Here is a 20,337-nt window from a genome sequence, read left to right as displayed (position 1 = left end):
AAAAGAGTTCCTTGTCTCCGTTGCTGTAAAAGGTAAACTGACTGCAGGTAGCTGTTGGAGGTCCACAGTAGTGAATGACAGGCGTGGGTAGGTATGGGGAGGGGGGGGCCCATCCGGCGGACCGAAGACTCACCTCCCATGAGGAAGAGCAGGCCAGCCACGTACTGCATGAGCCCCCGGTCCCAGCAGCAGCCCAGCGCCCCGATGACCCAGCCGAACAGGATGATGGCCACCGCCATTCCCATGAACCCCGCCGTCATCCGACGCAGGTCTGTGGGCGGGGCAACAGTGGCGCCAAGCGTCAATCAAACAAACGGCCCAACCCAGGGGTGCACACACTTTATTTTTCCTTTTAATTTAAAGACATAGTACTACTACTACTACTACTAATAATAATAATAATACTAATACTAATACTACCACTAATACTACTACTACCAATAATAATAATAATAATAATAGTACATATTATTTATGAAGTGCGTTTCTCATGCTCAAAGTGCTGAACAGTACAATAAGATGAATAATACACAACACGAGATAAATGGAATTAATAAAATAACAATTCTCCAACGAAAAAACATCTCCAGGAGCAGGATTGGTTGCCGCTACCAAAGAGGAATATTTGCCATTATGATCCAGCACCGTTTGGTTTTGGCACTGCAGCTGTCAAGTCCCAAAGTGATCCCGACCTGATGCCCGTCTGGATGGCGGCACGGAGAGGCGTGTAATGAAGTGAAAAACCCCACGCAGGTGCACCATTCAGCGGGCGAGCAGGTCATGGGGCGCTCTTGTCACCAGTAAATAAGTGTTTTTTTTATTATTTATTCTGAGCGAGCCGAGCTTCGTTAGCAGCTCAGCGAGGCGTGAGGGCGCCGTCGGCTGGCGGCGTGAGGGACGTGGCGCCCGGCGAGCGGGCGGGAGAGACGCGGGTTTCGGGGTTCGCAGGATCGCACGCGTGTGTCTCGAGCCGCGCGGAGCGCACTGACGCCCCGCACTGACGCCCCGCACTGACGCCCCGCACTGCTCTGTCTAAAGCGCGTCAGTCCCGGACGGAGTCGTGAAATCTCCCCTGACGGACGTCAGCGCGGCGGCGTTCTCGACCGCGCCTCGTTCCGTCTGTCTGGTGCACCGGTGTCTCGCTCTGACAGGCGCCAACGCTGCGGAGTATTCCTGAGCCCGGAGGGGGAGCCCGGGGGGGGGGGGCTTACCCGTCAGACTGCTGTCACTCTTCAGCTCTGACGGGACTGGCCCTTGTGACCCGCCCCGCCCCACCCCCTGCCCCAAATCCCCCCGCCCCGGATGTCCAGCTCCCCAACCACTCCGCATCAGCGCTCTGCGGGTGGAGATGCAGTACCCTCAGCCCTCCAGCAGGGGGATGAGATGAGGGGAAACGCCAGAGGGACCCTCACGACTCGCCACAGCTTCCTGTGGGCAGGGTCTCCTCAGTCCCAGAGGCGCAATTAATACCTTTCCCACACCTGCCTGGCGGGGGCTCCCACAGCCCCCCCCCCACCCCCCCCCACCCCAAGCGCACACAGAGCAGGTGGTTATACTCCACGGAAGGATTCTCCTGGCTTCACGCTGATACGTTTCCTCTATCCGCCCCCCTGCCCCCCGCCCCCCCGCCCCCCACCGCCACTCGGCTCAGTGTGAAAGAGATGCGGTTTTCCTCGGGGGGTTGAGTTTGTGTTGGTTCCTCAGCTTGATTTCTCGTTGGGGGAAGAAATATATTAACAGCGTACCCGGCCCCCCCCAGCCCTCTGGGACGTGCTGGCAGTTGATAATCTGATCTGCAGTGGCCTGACTGAGACACAGAACGGTTCTTCTGTTTAAGTGCTGCCTGTGGTTGACAAATGAATAGCTGTGACATTTCATTTCTTTAATAAATGTACGATTTATTTTTTATTTTTTTAGATTGCCACTGACTTGTTCTGCTGTAGGAGTTGGAGGTCTTTGTTGAATTCTTTTCTTCCGTTTCATTCAATTCAAAATTTCCTCAAATCAAACAGGCCAATTATCTTCTGCATAAGCACATTCTGTCAGAATCCTAAATCGGATATTGAATTGAAAGGGACAACTTGTTACTCTCTTTCATTAATTTTTTTTTAACAAGAAATGCACAATGAAAGCATCATGAATATGATCCTGCTTCTTTATTTGTGTGTATATTTAGAACAGTTGTTAGCACATATATTTTGTTTTATATATTATTATTAATAGTCCATGTTCAACTCCATGTTCAGCCAAAATATTTGTGTGAAATCATTATAAATAAGAAATACCCAGAGTTTCTTTTTCATGCATTATGCATCAAATAAACACACAAAATGCTTTTCCTTTTGCATGATAATTTCATTGCATCTGGTTTTTAGTGGTGACTTTATGAGAAAAATGTAATTGCTTTTTCATATAAAATTGGAAAACGTAATTTAATCATATGAGTGATGATTACTATTCCACAACGCACATTAATTTACTAAGTATTAGATATGTAGAACTACATATTTTTACATCATACTTTATGGCCATGATGAAATAAATGCAAAGTGCTATTACTATATAAATATAAAAACCTGCAAGGCTGTTAAGATCATTCTGTGTTTTTGCAGGTTATATTCTGTTTGGGGGGGGGGGTCATTTCAAATGAGCATTTAGGCCTTCTCAATCACAGAGTCCATCAGCCTAATGCCCCCCCAGGAATTATAGATCTGTATAGTGGAGGAAAACAAGCAGAGAATACATCAACCCCCTGACTGCATCAGCATTTCCCTCTCCCACAAATCACGGTGCGTTAGACTGACACAGGGAGAGAAAGAGAGAGAGAGAGAGAGAGAGAGAGAGAGAGAGAGAGAGAGAACGAGAGAAAGCCAGAACAGCTGTCAGTCAAATTCTTGGGCCCGGGCCAAAATCTTCCAAATGAATGCTCCTTCTCACTCGATAGTCCTGCCGCTTTCATTTTTCACCTGGCTTCAGAATTTTGTGCAGAAAAATAATGATTTTGACAAACTCCTGCAGTTCATGTATCTCCGGGTCCAGGCTTTACTCAATATTTGCTGGCGTTACTTTGGCTCCTGAGCAATTTTTGGGATTAGGAGCCGGCTCTGGAAAGCAATTTCACTCAGACTTCACAACAGCCATCAATTCAGCCCCTCTGAAATAACTTCTGATGGATGCTGGAAAGAGGCTTTATTTTCTGGACTGTCAGTTATTTCTTGGCTTTGAGAAGAAGCGCTTTGCTATTCGCTGAAAAAAACAAGAAAAAAAAAACAAGTATAAAAAATAAAAATAAAGAAATTTCCCCAAATCCCTGCGCTCTTGCTAATGATGTGCAGCTGATTACCGTGAACCCTCCTGGCTCTGCGCTGACAACATATCTCTAATCAGGGAGGCTTTACAAACCCTCCGCACTCTAATTGACAAATTCGGCCAAGATTGGGAGGCAGTTATCTTCCCAGACTGACTCAAATGTCCTCACACAGTTACAGCAGCTAATTAGTCCGTCTAACAAAACATTGGATCCTTACACAGCAAACTTGCAGACATTAGTAAATTAGTTTTGAGGGCGGGGGGGGGGGGGGGGATGGGGGGTGGCGCTTTGTTTTAGGGTTGGGATGTGGGGATGACTGTGTTTTGTATGTTTTTACTATTTTTGTATTTTGTACTTTGTTTTTTAATGTCCTTTCTATTTTACTGTTTAATGTACTTTCTATTTTACTTACCTTACTTACCTGCCAGGACTACGGTGAAATTAGCAAATTGCTATAACCCGGTACATTACATCTTTCCTTGTTTTATATAAGGTTAATGTTCTTTGTACACTGTCCCTGTTTAAATAAACTAAATAAATAAATAATAAATAAATAGTCACGTGCACCTTTTTTTCCTCTCCTCTGTTTTATTTATTTATTTATTTATTTATTTATTTATTTATTTTTAATTTAATTATTTTTTTGGCCCATAAAGCCGATTTTAGAGGGTGGAATCGTTTCACGTTTTCTTGTTTTGTGCTGTTCACCGGACGCCTTTTTTTTTTTTTGCAGGATGATTTATGGCTGTTTTCAGTAGAATTAATTTTCCCCAAATGTCCTCCCCCGGGCTAGCCTGAGGCCCAGACTGCATGTGGTAGAAAGGGAGAGGAACAGAGGTTGGGGTGCTCACAAAGCTCGGGCGTGGAACCCCCCCCCCCCCCTCCAGATTGGTTCTCTCGACCCATGTTTCTCTGTGAGTGGGCGCTGCCCAAGGGTTTGTTCACCAGTAAAATCACTGCCTTCCGAAGACAATGCCAGGGGAAAGGATCTAGAACCATTACTTCCTTAGTCAACAGCTGCCACAAAAAAGATGGCCGACACTGGGGGAAGTCCACTCCCCCATCCTTGCAAGGCTCTGTTGAAATAAACTGCACTATTTCCAAAAGGTGTCTTAAAAAATCCTCACAATTTTTTTTTTTTTTGAGTGAGCGGCTTCTTCATTAGTAAAGTGAAGTTGTGTCATGTGTTGACTTTTCCAAATCTTACACTGTAAATATTTACTTCACTGGGAAAGCAAGTTCATTTCAGGTGTCTCATTTTCTTGAGATTTAAACCTCAAAAACGTATCTCAGTATGACACGCATTTGCTTTATTGGCATGGATTTTTTTCTCAGAGATGAGCCAATTTCATTTTTTTTGAGTGAATCAAAAGCAGGACGGCTGCCAACTGGCTGTACAGATATAATGAAGTAATAAATGGGGTGTGAAGCACGAATGCTGAAAACTGCAACACCCCCCTCCTCCTGGCTCCCTTTGATGTACCGTCCTCATAAGGTAACAGACCCTGGATATGAGTACACATGCGCTAGGATTGCATGTGTGTGTGTGCGTGTGTGTGTGTGTGCGTGCGTGCGTGCGTGCATGTGTGTGTGTGTGTGTGTGCGTGCGTGCATGTGTGCGTGCATGTGTGTGCGTGTGAACGTATCTGCTTCTAAAAACAGGAAATGAATCCTCTGTCTGTGCTCTTGCAAAACCATTGAGCCCACTCCTCTGAAGTGGCTTTGTTTGGCCTTGTGTTGGCTTGAACCTAGAGTGTGTCACTCTAGCACAGTGCTGCTCGCAAGCTCAGTGTTCCAAACGAAGCTTTTACACACAAATATTGGACCAGACGGGCCCTGGGCATTTCCCACAAACAGCTGAAATAATAGGACAAGATGTCTTTTAACATTTACACCCCGTGAGTCTCATGCCCTGGATAGAGCGATATGTGCTCAGTGCCACTGGAACACAGCTTAATAGGGCACAGTGGGCAAGTACATCTCATCCCAATATAAAACAAACAGACAAACAAACATGCGGAACAGATACCTACCAGAGGCAGCAACATACAATGAGCACAATACACCCGACAGACTACTTACACGGGGGGGGGGGGGGCATGCCATAGAGCTAAGCCTGCTTTGCTTGATGAGCTTCCATGAACCCTATATACAGTTAAACGCGAATGTATTGGGACAGCACAACATTTTAAGCACATTCTATACACTGAACATAGGTCTGCGTTATGATTTGATACTGGTAAAAATGCAAAAAAAAGTAAAAAGAAGAATTTTGTTAAAGAAAACATGTTAAAAACAGCTCCTGTCTGAGACTCCTTTTTTAAAATTAAAATTGTATCACTGAAAAAAGTCTGCACCAGCGCCATCCTCCCTGCTGCACAGAGGTGACCGTCTCCCTACAGACAGACATAAACGGGAGGAAAAACATCAAAAAGCAACATTATCTTTATTTTATTTTATTTTTTTTTACCCACAGAAAACCAGTTGCTATTATAACTATAATATTGACTATTATAACATTCTCTATCATATCAGAGATGGAGAATGGAGTTTGGGGTAAAAAGCGTTCTGGCTTTTGGCTAAGTTAGGGAAACAGTGGGGGGGGAGAGAGTTTTGCCGAGCTCCAGGTATAGATAGATCCCCCGCCGACCCATTAGTCACCACAAAGACACCTCTGCCACAGATCGGGATAAATAAATAAATTTACTCTGCTATAAATACCCGCCAGCAGCCTCCAGCTCTCGCATGTTCACCGCATACGACAACAGCAGCTTTTCTGCTTTTTTTCTCCCCAATTCCTTCCACACCGTACGTCTGCTTAGATACAAACAAGCACCCCATCAAATATCAGTTTAACTTGGAAAAAAATGTTACATACTTCAAAATGCATGCTTTTTTTTCATCTGCATTTGTAAAGAAGACGCAAACAGACTTGGAGCCATTTTTCTAAGTGGTACCATAGCAAGCTGCAGGGCTAGAGCTGTCTGTTCATGCACTTTGAACTCAGACAAGCGTTCATGTTCATGTTCGTTCCTCCAAGGCCTTCTGTGGATCAAGCTCACTGAAAAAGAAGCAGATCCATCTGTCAGGAGGCACCCTGTAAAGACGGAAAAGTGCGCTTTTCAGCAGAAGGCTGTGAGGTAGCCATCGATTTCAGCTAATAATGCACAGGAAACATTTTGGCAATTGCGAGACAGTGGTATGGAATTCCTCTTTCTAAAAAAATAGGCCATTGCGTCTGTTTCACCTCATTGCCTTAAAAAATTCATGCACTCGCTACAAATACAATCTCCCCCCATCTGCCGAAAAATTCAGCTCGGAACAGACCAGAAGGAACATTTCTCTGAGCATGAGTCACTCCTCGCAGTCTTCATGGAGAGATAATTTCGGCACCTGCTTGGTTGGGTATGCATGCCCATTACAGACCCAGCCAATTAAAATTCGGGGATTTTTTTTATTTTCAGGCCAAAAATAGCTCAGTCTTTCACCCTTGGGAGAGTAGGTTTTTTTGGAGTGTTTTATCAACAAGTCAGTGTTCTAGTGTTCTAGAACACCATTGCTTTCAGTTACCAGTACTGACTGACTGAGAACACCCCGTTGATCTCCGTTTACTCACTGCATTGTGGGTAGGCGTCTGACGCTCACACCATACATCCCCGTCCTCCGAGGCTTGTAACAGTCATCGGCTCTCTCTGGGCGATGCGTTTTGACTGTTCTGTAATATCGACAAGTCATCTAAAAGCAATTTTCTATGTTTTAAATAGCCTCCTTGATATTACTTAGACACAGTAAGATCTGCCAAAAACGAGGAAAAAGAAATTACAAACGTATGCGTGCTCGCTGTAATGCTTGCAAGCCTGACGGTGGATTAAATGGAGCTCAGAAGCTACAGTCTGATTCCAGCGCCCAAGAGTAGGCTCATGAATATAACCCTTTTAGTCACCCGCATCCCAGCACAACATCTCAGCAGAGCTCCTCTGGTTCTTTTCTTTCTGGCCAGAGGAATTTTCAGGAAAAAGCGCCTTAAGAAGATGAGGCGGCATTGCTTCAGGGGTGCAGGAGTGGGTCCAAAAGCACGTATTCCAGCAGAGGATCGTGGCTGCCACGAAGACACAGACTAGTGAAGCCAAGTCACATCCGTACCAGTCTTCATTTTAAGCCTGACATCTTGTGTGATGTCATGTGTGCTGATTAAGAACCTCAGTGGTGTGTGGCTATTCGCTCTTGAGTAGATGAGCTCATAAAGACGTGTACCGCATGCAGTCCAGACACCGCCAGACCATTAGACTATGGCAGGTCTGAGCCTGGCCTATCAGGAGACCGTGCCTGGAGATCCACACAAAGGGGACAGGTGCCTTCGTCCTTCCAAGGGTTGAGTAGAATGCAGCAGCCAGGGCTCCTTATAGGTTACTGCAGCGTTAGTTTCCACCAGGTGACACACTCGATTCACAACTGATTAATTAATTAATTCCTTGCATTTACACATGACTTTTCTCTTTGGCCAGAGACTCAAAGTGCTTTACAATGATGAGGGGTGTGTAGCACCCACTTGGGTGATGCGAGGCAGCCATTTTGTGCTCACAGCACGTCAGCTGAGGTGGAGAGTGGAGTGAACTTTTTTTTAGCCACTTAAATCAGGGGGTGATGAGGTGACAGGTTGAGAGAGCCAGGCTGGGAATATAGCCAGGACACCAGGGAACCCCCTACTCATGCAAAACGCATAATAACTGCATTACACACTGCACAAAATCGTTTGACATTTCAAATGGCTCAAGTTGCAGTTATGAATAATTTGTACAGCACCTTCAGGTACAAGCCCAAGCACAAACCCCCCAAATACTTCAAATGGAATATTTATTTCAATCTGAAAAAAGAATTATTCCTCCTTCTCTGTGCCTGCTAGCATTTTAACCATCCCAGTGGCAGAATCTGGTGAGAACACAGCCCAAACTCATCATAATATGATGAACAACAATTCTTGTTTCTACAGTGAGTGTTCCTTATTATTAAAAAAAAAATATGGCAGCACATCCACATATTTATGTGAGCACAAACCTACTTTTCCATTTAGAATTTGTTATCAATATTTCTCTATCCTCATTAAAAAAATGTGCTTTGCAAAGCAGGCCATCACATTGCTTTGTTACAGGTTGTTTGTGTGCTGTTGATCTGGTTTGTCCCATATTCATTATATTCCTCGACCCTAGGATGACTCACTCAGAGAAAGGTCAACAGGACAGGAGAACGGCTCTGACTCGTGTTTACACTGAAGGGTAAAAGGGTAAAAGGGTAAAAGGGTAAGGGTAAAAGGGTAAGGTTGTATAAAGGGTAAGGTAAGTAGGTATGTAAGGGTAAGGGTAAAGGTAAGGGTAAGGAGTAAGGGTGAAGGGAAGGGTTAAGAAGGGTAAAAGGGTAAGGGTAAGGGTAAGGGTAAGGGTAAAAGGGTAAGGGTAAGGGTAAGGGTAAAAGGGTAAGGGTAAGGGTAAGGGTAAGGGTAAAAGGGTAAGGTAAGGGTAAGGGTAAGGGTAAGGGTAAAAGGGTAAGGGTAAGGGTAAGGGTAAGGGTAAGGGTAAGGGTAAGGGTAAGGGTAAGGGTAAGGGTAAGGGTAAGGGTAAGGGTAAGGGTAAGGGTAAGGGTAAGGGTAAGGGTAAGGGTTAGGGTTAGGGTTAGGGTTAGGGTTAGGGTTAGGGTTAGGGTTAGGTTAGGTTAGGTTAGGGTACGCTAGGTTGCTAAGAGTGCTTAGGTTAGAAGCAGAGGTGCAGACCATAGGAGACTGGCTGTATCAAGAGTTTTCACTGGACTTTTTAGCCCTATGTGTCTCTTGGTCTGATCCCCCCCCATGCCCCTTCCAAACCTTTTTATAGGTGCAATGAACCCCAGACACATTAGAAGCTCAGCAGGACAAGATGCCCATGCATACTGGCTCAGAATATTCCCCTGATTCCCAATTTAAGTATGTTAGGGGACTCTTCTGAGATGCCCCCCCCCCCTTCCCGTCCTCTTGCTGAATTTAGGATGCAAACAGTACTCTCGGAGTTTCTTTGATACAGAAAAGGAAAACTGTCGTCATCCTAAACTCCTGATGTCCCCACACAAGGCTAACAGAAAGAAAAGAGGGTCAAGGGTGACTTTTTTAAATTAGTTAAGAAAAAATAATCATGTAAGTACATATCTAACAACATAAAAAATATAACAGTAATATGTGTATACATGTATAGTCAATGCAAAGTAAATTCAATCTGGACAGCTGGGTTGCCATTTTGCTACATGAAATGGATCCTTCCTTGCCTACTCCTTACTTGTTTGAGGAAGGAGCACTTAAGCTTGTGTTTTTTGCGTTTTTTGCATTTTTTGTTTTATAAAGCGGGTGTTTAAGTGGGCTGTCAATCACTGTCACGGGATGAAAGGAAATTATACCAACGGGAAGCAAAAAAAAAAAAAAAAGAGACAATAAAATGAGAGAAAGAGCAAAAAGCCACTTGAAATCATCCTCCTCCGCATCAGCAAACAGAGCCATTTCCTTAATTACGACAAGATAGTTTCTGCAGCGCGAGAGCGGGGCTGTGAATTCCTAATAATGACGGTCACTCCAGCCGGATAAGAGCGGCTGTCCGCCTTCCATTACCGCCGTGTTTATACCAGTGCTTCCATTTCTCACTCACGCGCGTCTTCCGCGTTTATTGTCAGCGTCTCGGCTCAGTCCTGCAGAAAATTTAATAGGCTGTTGCGAGACAGAACGTCTACGCGGCGCTGAGGATGGCGGATAGCTTTATGCTGGCCAGCTTTGATTTGATTTTTTGTTTATTTGTTCTTTGTTGAAAGAGTACACATTAGAATGTGACATTCTTTTAAATAGCTTTTTTTTTTCATAGTCGCTATAGGCCTACAGCACAGAAAGGACAGTGTACGCTGCTTATATGTATCTGTTTGTTCCGCATATTGGTGTGTTTAACTGCTGTTTATATTTCAGAAAATGCAACTTGTCCATAAGTACGTTAGATTCTGGAATTACCCGGATGCAGTGGTGAAAACCCAAAGGATAGAATCACTCACTACTTTGCACACTAAGAATGAATTTCGGTCACGCCATGAAATATTAATGAAATGCAATCTATTAATGCCACATAATTACATAACATTCCTTTTTGTTTCCGCATGATAAATGCGAAAACAAAGGGAATTTTAATGAATCCCTGTATCTAATTCCTCTTGTGTACCTAATATCTAGCAGCCCCATGTAAAATGAGCAAAACAAGCTCACACAAAGTGTGTCTGTTCTTCAATGTGAGCAGCAAAAGCCCTGGAAACCATCACCAATCTGAATACAATGTCAGTCTTGAAATGAACCGCAGTACAGCGACTGAGACTCCGAACATCCCCCAATCCACACGCTCAAAACTTTGCAAACATAGGGATACATTGAATAAAAATTAGGGAACAACCTAAAATAGAAATACTTAATGGACCAAAAAAAAAAGTAATTTCTACAATGATTTCATTTTTTGTTCCAAAGGTTCGTGTTCACCTTCGTGTTCGTATTAGCTTGTTTATTGATTGCTTGACAAGTGACGTTTTTATATCCCATTGGCAAATCCTGAAATGAGTCAAACTGTCTCACCTCATTATACTATTTTTGTTTAATTTAACAAAAAGTTAATATACAAAAGATTTTAAATCTAAATAAAAGACTTAGCTGGTTTATGCAGTGCAGTACAATGGTTCCTGCATTAAAAATTGCTTGCTGCAGAAGGTTGATTTTCCAAAAAAATAAATAAATAAACTGCCATGAGTTTTAGCCACTGTAGAGTACTATATCCATTATGCTACATAATATAGCTGCTGCTGTATTTTATTAAAAGCTGTTTTTAAACCAAGCACGTCTTTGTTCATGGATTATTCTTTCAAAAAAACCTGCATTAATTCATGAATACAATTTTGTGATGCAAATTCACTTCCGTTCATCCGAGCAGACTCAGCTTATGATAATATTTTTGCTTGTAAGAATAAAATCATCGAGGATGGATGGTAACAAGGCAGTTCTACTTTAATTATTTATGTAAAGGTATTCATTTTATATGTTTTTATTTTTACATCAGTAGCTCAGGGAGGTGCATTTGCATGGGCATGGGTCAGTGAGCTTCAAGCAAACACCCCAGAAACAGGTTAGGTTGGTGAGGAGAAGGTCATAGGTCATACAGTATGGTCCTGGAAGTAGCCCATTGGTGCTCAGTGGAAGACTGAATGACAGAAGACAGCCAATCAGCACACACTGAGGGGGAAGGGGGAGGGGAGAGGGACGAAGACATCAGACATATGAGACTGTCATCATGCAAACACACTCTTATCGCTGGACCCTCAGCTTGTCCAGAATGACAGGTAAATACGTCCAAACACAAGTACGGCTGACCACACTGAACAACTGGCTTCAAACTCATTCTAATTCTTTTTATGTTCTTCTTTTTCGTAACAGGCTGCGTCGGGCTGGATATTCCATGTATTTGCAATCCAGTCGTGTGGGACTGACGTCAAGACCTTCCTCGTGTTCGCCAGGTTCAAAAGCTACTTTCAGACACGTTCCTCTCAGAAACGATCAAGCTTCATTTTGAGCTGTAATTGGATACACATGCTAAAGGATAATTGTGAGGCAATATCTGAATCATTTTTTCAGAGAACTGCCCTAGGTGACCTGTGAAGATTAACAGCACCATTATTGCAACATGTTAATTTGTCGAGTAGCAGTTTTTCATTGTACTGGCAGCTCAGAACACGTGTCCCAGAATGCCCTTGTGAATGCTGGCTTTTGTCCCAACTGAGCTCAATTAATTTCTTTTCACAGAGCTGCAAATTGAATACTGATCTTGATTTTCAGACGTCTGCTGCATCATGCAGTTTTGAAGAGTGAGTGATGTAAGTATAAATGTGCTTTTACGGTTTAAAGCATTTATATTGCTGGTAGTCTTATTTGGATCCACACACACACACACACAAAGCTATATTATTAGTTAGCTAGCTATACACAAACATAATACACAAAAATAATAATTTAGAGTTCCAAGGTACTGTATATACAGTGGCTAGCTAATTAGTCAGACATCCTGTTTGCTGTTAGACAGTCAGCTTCACTGTACAGCAGGGCAGCCCAGCCCTGTTCGTGGAGATCTACTGTCCTGTAGGTTTTCACCCCAACCCTAACAAAGCACACCTCACTCAACAGCCAGAGCAGGGCTGCCCAGGGCTACGTGGCACTGTGTAATTTGTAATGTCTACCCGCAAGGACAGGTAACTTTTGGCAGGTAAAAAACCGTAAAACTGTTACACACAAAGCCTGCTGCAAGACCGCGTCCGGGAAACACTGCACTGCAGCATTAGACTTTCTCTGTGAGGGAATTATGTTCAGAGTTACTGAGCCGTAATAATCAGTGAGGATCAGAGGAAATCCCTCCTGTTTAAGGCAGTGGCTTAGGCATATCAATAACCGCAAAGGCACTGTATTATAACCGGCTTTTAAGAGCCGGCTTTCACGGGCTTTCTTTATGGGAAGAGTTTGGCTCGTTCCTTAACCCAAGCACACCACTGGGATCTGAGATCAATATGAAATAAAAAAAAAACCCCAAATATCATTCATCATGGGTTCAGGGCTGTGGTGCTGCTCGCTGAGCTGTCCCGCCACAGACGGCGGTGCTTCGCGTTGACCTCTGCCCTCTGTCGCGTCCGCATCGCCATCCCGCCGCGGCGCCTCTCCGCGGGGACGGGAGGTCACGCGTCGGCCGAGAGAAGGTCAAGATGGCTGACCGCAGCGGGCCCTCGCCAGCGAAACCGTAGACGGAGGAATTTCGATCTTTTTTTACGATCGTTTTCCAGCAGGAAGCTGAGGATCCATAGAACGTTCCTCACAATTTTCACGAGATGATTTGTCTCTTGATATTCAGCGACAAGCAGAACTCAGCTCCACATATACAGTACAGGAGTTTTTTTTTTTTTTTTTTTTAAACATGTTTTTATTCATCTGTAATTTGCACATCTCTTTCGACGTGCACAATTGGTTCTCGTAGGATTTGAAAACAATAAATAAACGGCTTCTTGGAATTTATAGAGATCCTGAGAAGGACTCTACTGAGGCTCGAATCCTTCCCTTACACCCCATAACCATACATCCCACTGCTCCAGGGACATCGTTAGCCCGGTCTGGCAGCATTGCTCATATTAATTTGGTGACTGCATTTATGTTTCTTCTACATTTATAAGCCACCCTGGATAAGGGAGCCCACTAAACTAATGTAATGTAATTTAACAAGGAGAAAACATATCGTGGGAATTCAAAAAAAAAAAAAATCTGTTTATACTTAGAGGATGCTGGTTATAAACAACACTTTACTGAGGTGAGGAGTGGGCTGCTGGCCCAGCCCTCAGTCTCTCCATGTAGAGTGTAATTATCAGTGATACAAAAGGTGAGCATTGCACAGGAAGGAGAGCAGTTTGCATTGATAACAAACTGGAAATATACTGCCTGTCTTCTGTAGTCTTTCTATAACTGAACGGGTCTATATAAAATAATAATGATTGATAATAATTTCCATTACATTACCTTACATTACATTACGTAGACAGTACTTCACATAGCAACTGTTCCAGATTCCAGTGATAATGGATGCGCTTTAAATTTCAAATTCCAAAATTCAAAGGAACATTTCGGAGTTCTGAACAACTCCCATTCCCAAATTATTCATATCTCCCAGGATCGACTCTAACTGAAGGAGGAAAGAGTGAATTTTGAGGCGTCTGAAGAGAGAGAAAGACCGTGTCACTGCGCTCCTGTTTTAAATAAAACAGAGGATGCCGGAATAAGCTCAGCATCTCTAACTGTCAGTCACTGTCAGCTGTCCTTTCTTTGGGATTCATGGCACCAGCACGACAAGAGACAATTCTGTGAAAAGAGAGTATGTGTGTGTGTGTGTGTGTGTGATCTAATTCCAGCTGCTCCTTGTTTTCGCACACGAGTGAAATCTTTTTGATGTGCGCACGGTAATGCTCTTAACGTGTAATTGCGTGTGTTTTTTTTTTTTTAGCAGCCCAATGCTTAACGCCGTGTTAATCCACACTGTTCCCCCTGCGCTGTGTTTGGGTCTTACTGAGCAAAAAAAAAAAATTTAAAAACTGCGTCGGGAGGGAAATTTGAGCTCCGTTCTGCCAGTTGACAGGGAAGATTAAAATGAGGACCGTTTCTGGGGCTCTGCCAGCCTGGGCCAGCACAGCAGCTCTCTCTCCGGCAGTGGGTCTGCACACAGAGTAGCGTGTGAGTGTGGTCTCCTGTGCTGGCAGGACAGATTTCTGCTCTCAGTAACACAGGATCCACAGAAGATGCATTTTGCACGTTTGTGGAGGCTTGGCTTTCTTAATGTGAGGGTATTTCTGTGGTTAATCTAATCATCAGACCTTTACCATGCTACTTATGGCTAATGACAGCTTAAAATAAGTTTCAAGCTCACTGCAAAAAAAAACAAACAAACAAACAAAAAAAAAACTAGAAAAGTAAAGTCAGCTAAAGCATGCAGTTGGGCAAATGCATCCAATGACATGCTTTATTTGACTTATTTGTTCTTAGTTGTTTTTTGTAAAATATGGATATGTGAGTTACTCCGGCTGTACGTGCACTGCTTGTGAAGTCAAATGAAGGGTCGATACGCGAGGGAAAGAGAAGGATCTCTGAGGCAGAACTCTGTGTGTGGAAAACTGACAGCTGATGTCAGGCTCTAGGTCCAGGATGCAGACCATACATTCTAGTTGATCAATATTTACTTAATAACCCGGCCCGAACGTAAATGAGCACGGTTCAAGGGAGGGTCACGCACACAAGCAGAGAAACATGGCAGAAAAGCAAGTTCCAGTACCGTACTGAATGTGTTGCCTTCATGGACAGCCCGTACGCTGTTACACTCTCAGAAGGAAAAGGGTTCCTAAGGGTTCCTCTGTGTCTCCACACAGGAAACCTGTTTAGCGCCTGGGTTCTTTCACAGGCGAAATGGTTCAGTCTGGGAGCTTTTCCTACATTTCCCATCAGCCATAGAGGGTTCCATAAAGCACTAAAAACGGGCTCCCTTGAGTGTGTATCGCTGTTGTCTGAAGCTGGTTAACTGAGTTAAACGCACAGCGGGTACGTCGCGTGCTACCTGATGCACGTGAACAGGAAGTGGCTAATGTGCCCGCGGTCATACGGTGCTATAGGAGCCCGGTTATCGAAAGAACCGTCATGGATTTAAGAGCAGCAATTTTGGAGACACGGACAATAACATCATACACAGCCTTTTATATTTATTACTTGTTTTCAATGCAATATATATATTTTTTTAATATTATATATATTTTTATTTTTTATTTTATTTTATTATTATTATTTTTTTAATGAATACTTTGTGTAAAAGTACTAGCCAGTTGCAGAAGCGAGGCGGAAGACATGGATGCAGTAGGCTAAAGAGAGAGCTGTGAAATTGTGTGCGGACTGCCCTTAGACTCTAGTCATGAACGGCAGGGTTATGAAGCTGGTCAGCAGTAGGTTAATGAAGTCCGCAGCGTTAGTATCCTCTAGGTGCCATTTAAAGCACACTGCAGACGTAATTAGCACAGGACTGCACTAACGAGTTAGGGAGCTGGCTGTGATGGGGGCTCTAATTTGGTCTTGATCTGGATCCATATCCGGGAACCACAAGACACGCTGTGGCTGTGATCGACCCATTGAGATTAGAGTTTTTTTTTTTGTGACAATTATTGATTGACAATAATTGTCTCACTTGCTCACTCAATTATTGATTGACAGTGAGCAAGAGCATGAGTAGGGCACTGCTCTTTTTCTTTGTATTTGCATTAATATTTATATTCAATGTTCAGTATTTAGGCAACTAGGATTCAGCACTGACACTTAAAGAGGCTTTTCATTAAATTAGAATCAGCAGCATTTTTTTCTGTAAAAATTCAACCTCATTACACCACATAATGAACAAACACGATTAAAAAAAAAAAAAAAAACAGGGAAATGGCAACATAAAGGTCACAAAGGGAACCCCAGGAAGAGTTTTATGTCTTGAATTTTTTTTTGTTCTTTTCCAGAAACAAAAAAAAAAAACAGAGTGGCCAATGACCAGAGTGACCCACACTTGTATACAGAGTGCTTGTAGAAAGCACCGGGAAGCTCTACCAGCCCAAGTGAAAAGACTCCTGCACACACGGAACACACCTAAACCAATACAGCATCCAAACTCTTACAGTCTCTGGGATGTTTGTACCGGTGACAAGGGACCAAAGGAAATGCCACTGTGCATTTGATCTCCTGGGGAGATGCCATGCGCCCGACTGGACGGGTTTGGCAGTAAATCCAGAAGATGGCTCCACCAGTCAGGACCTATTCTGGACGGGGAAGTTCGAGTGCTGAGGAGCACACGTCTCACCATTCAAGAAATAGGTGACGGGGGAGCACCTGAGATTTCCAAGCGGCAGGTTTCACTAGAACGTTCTGAGCACCGGCTCTGGTGAGGTCTAATTACAAAATTAAATCACGTTTTTTTTTTTTTAATGCTCAAAAACAGAGATGGAACTGGCCTCATCTGGCAGCTGTTAGCTTGAATGGGGTATTTTTTTTTTTTTTTTTTGTGAAATTAGTCCCAGGTGCAGACAGGCCTGCAGGCTCAAGTCTTCGCTGGAACACTGCTGATCGAGCCCTTTAATGGAGTACCTCCTCAGTCCCTTCCCTGAATTCAATCTAGCCATATAAATGGGAAAAGCTGTGTCAACCTCCCCAGGCAAGTATTTCTGCTGAATCACGTAAATAATATAATGTAACTATGTAAACAGCAAAAGGGCTGCAGTCCACAGGGATTTTCCATTCCTCTGTAACACTTTATTACACAGATTCTGAGCTGAGATGGCGCTAGGCAGCGAGGCAACGTGGACCCCTAACCGACTGAACCCTTCCATAACACCCCTGTGGAGATACCGGTCGCAGTCGGCACTGGGACGGTTCGGATCCAATCAGAGCCCGCGGGGTCCATCCACGCACCTGAGTGTGGTGCCTTAACCCGATGAGCCACCCAGCAGCCCCAGAACAGTGCTATGTAAGAACAAAGAAGTCACTACATTTACATTTAGTTTCTGTCATTACCGTACAGTACTGTACATTTACATTACATTTACATTCAGTCATTACCGTACTATACTGTACGTTTATATTACATTTACATTTGGTCATTACTGTACACCCAAACTTTTGTGAGAACAATAAACAGCAAATCCCTCTGCCACTGGCTTGACTCATCGCCGTGGGAACTATTACAGACGTCACCTTCACGGTTTTGCGGTCTGAACTAATTAAAACCAGGCTGACCAGCCGGCTGATGAAAAAGTGAAATAATTACACCACCACCAAATTAATCCACAGAACATAACTGGGGCTTTCTATATACTGCATATAGGGAGATCATGTTTCGTCATTTGGCTGTGCTCCACAGTTTAATATTTGTAATCAAACTATTCACATGTGGTTAAAGTGCAGATTCTCAGCTCTTAGTAGAGCTCTCTGCACACACACACACGCACACACACACACACACACGCACACACACACACACGCACACACGCACACACGCACACACGCACACGCACACGCACACGCACACGCACGCACGCACGCACGCACGCACGCACGCACGCACACACACACACACACACACACACACAGTTCTTGTTGCGCCAGCATCCTGAACAAAGGCGCTATCTCGTGCCCTTTGGCGTCTCGGGGGTGTAAATAAGATGACCTTGGTTCCAGAACGTTCCTCCGGATGATGGCGGGAAAAATTCAGCGAGTGTGCACCGCAGATAAGGACGTGGGCGTCGACCGAGCCCACCCGCCAGTCTCGGGCCGGTTATGAAATTCCGCCTCAAAATGTTTCTGCCGATAAGGCGGGATTTACACCCTGCTGATAAGCCCCGTCTGCACGCGGGCCCGAAACCCGCTGCCGTGGAAACCGGAGCCTCGCGCAAATGACTCTACCCAGCGAAGCGGCGTTCCGCTCCTGAACACCGCGCATTCTCCCTCAGGCCGACGCGCCGCGGGCCTGCGCTCAGTGAGGGGACTCTTCAATTAAGCTGCACAGTGTGAAATCCCTGGGCTCAGAGAAGATAGCCGAGACCGTTTTTTTTTTTGTTGTTCTTTTTTTTTTTTTGGCCTGCTCCGGCAGAGAGGCTTCGCTCTCCACAAAATGAGCCGCCTGACCTCTTTGGACACAGAGACGGGATCGTTCGCCAGGAAACAGGCTCCGGTACAGTAACTCTGTGAGAGCGTTCAGCGCTGCAGCGGCCTGTAGTTTAAGGGAGCAGTTGGCTGACAGGCTGCAGCTGTCCTCAGAAAGGCCAGTATAACCACAGGCAGAGTCTGACAGCTGCAGCTCAGTGTGCAGGTCCTTACTGTGGCTGCAGTGGTTTTCACATCTGAGCACATTCCATGCTGTGGCTTTTCAAATCCATTTATAAATGGGTTAAAAAAAAAAAAAAATCCTGGATGCTGATTGGCTGAGACCGCATTCTACAGTGATTGTAAATCCAATAAAGTGACAGTTATTCGAACAGCCTGCTTGTTAACAGTACCGCCCGTTGCACCACCCGTTACTTCCAAATAATATTACAAAATAGGTAATACTGAGTCATTAATTATTTGACTCTATGTGTTGTAACCATTTTATAAAAGCAATACGGCACTCGGGGCTGTGCTGTATCGTGAATACGCTTCGCATCCTGCCAAACAGCTCCCCTGTATCCATGACGATATGCACAATACAGAGCAGCCTCTCGTGCCGTATTGCTTGCTTCAAAGCCTCTTTTTAATATCAACAATATTTCCACTGGCAGCAGCAAAAAAACAAATACATCTCTAATATAATCTAATCTCTGTTGTGCGGTCTGTAATATTGCGTGGCAGTGTTATTTGGTTTAATCCCTGGTCCTTTATGTCATAAAGCAGTATTTCAGCGTGGGGGTCAGGGCTGGCTGATGAGGGGAAGATTACGCCAGGACGTGAGACGCATTCAGCAGACAGACATTCTGTTGACATTCCCACGAATCAAAGGAAACATTGCTCTGGGTAACGTACACTTTAATTTAATTTAATTTAATTTAATTAGTGTACAGTAGTAGTTTCACTATGACGTGTAAGGGCTGCCATTGGCTACCACGTATAGAGCCTGTTCAATCCTTACAGCATTTAATTGGTGGAGACAACGGTGCCCGTAGAAACCAATGGGGATCGCTTCTGAACCAGGAAGTGAAATCGTCCAGCTGAACAGGCATGGCCAGTTGGTACGCGGTCACAAGCCTGTAGTCACATGTGCAATGAGGCGCGGCACTGAGCAGTGGCATGAGAAAGGGCTGCGTCTAAAATCCCCCCCCCCCTTCGCCAAGGGTGATTAAAGGTCGAGTTTTCATGCTGGTGAGCCTGATTGCAATACACTTATGTGTGTGGGGGGAAAAACAGAGGCACTTGCACAGAGATTCTGAACAAAAAGAAATTGAGAAATAATTTTTTTTTTGGACCAAATACAAACGTTGATTCATCTCATTTTCGTTAAATCATAAATCATCTGTCCCGCACCAAAGGCTGACCCCTGAGGTTCAGACTCAACTGGCTCCTGTTCGTCCGCAGCAATTCACCGTTGTAAAAAATCCATCGTTCAAGCGAACGTTCCAACTGCAGTGAATTTCACACGCAGTGATACTGAGCCCAGCCCGGGCATGAGCAGGCTGCGCTTTTTCTTTTCACACATGCAGCTTTTTTGACGGTGGAAAATAATTCCAGCCTCTCTATGGGCATTTAAGAGGTAATAAAATATCAACATGCTCCTACACACCTTTGGGCAGGATCAGTCCCAATTGTTACAAATTGCTTAAAGGGCTGATTTGTTTTTCTTGATTGTTTCGTAAGGAGAAATGAATAGGCCTGCGTACAATAATTGCAAAGGTGTTCTGGATCCGAATTCAATAACTAAGAA

At 44.2% G+C, this 20,337-nt stretch overlaps 1 protein-coding gene across 1 annotated transcript in view; it reads right to left on the bottom strand.

Annotated features, from left to right (window-relative positions):
- The window catches only part of LOC135258773 (transmembrane protein 178B-like), a 61,854-nt gene that overhangs the window by 4,562 nt on the left and 36,955 nt on the right, over positions 1 to 20,337 (bottom strand). Inside the window, exon 3 of the mRNA XM_064342333.1 lies at positions 134 to 271. Within this exon, the coding sequence (XP_064198403.1) occupies positions 134 to 271 (138 nt within the window). The remainder of the gene's footprint in view (positions 1 to 133; positions 272 to 20,337) is intronic.

The sequence above is a fragment of the Anguilla rostrata genome, chromosome 7 (assembly GCF_018555375.3).
Source record: "Anguilla rostrata isolate EN2019 chromosome 7, ASM1855537v3, whole genome shotgun sequence".
NCBI classification, from domain to species: Eukaryota; Metazoa; Chordata; class Actinopteri; order Anguilliformes; family Anguillidae; genus Anguilla; species Anguilla rostrata.
Note: the sequence above shows the minus strand (reverse complement) of the source record. Positions and strands in the feature narration are given on the sequence as shown.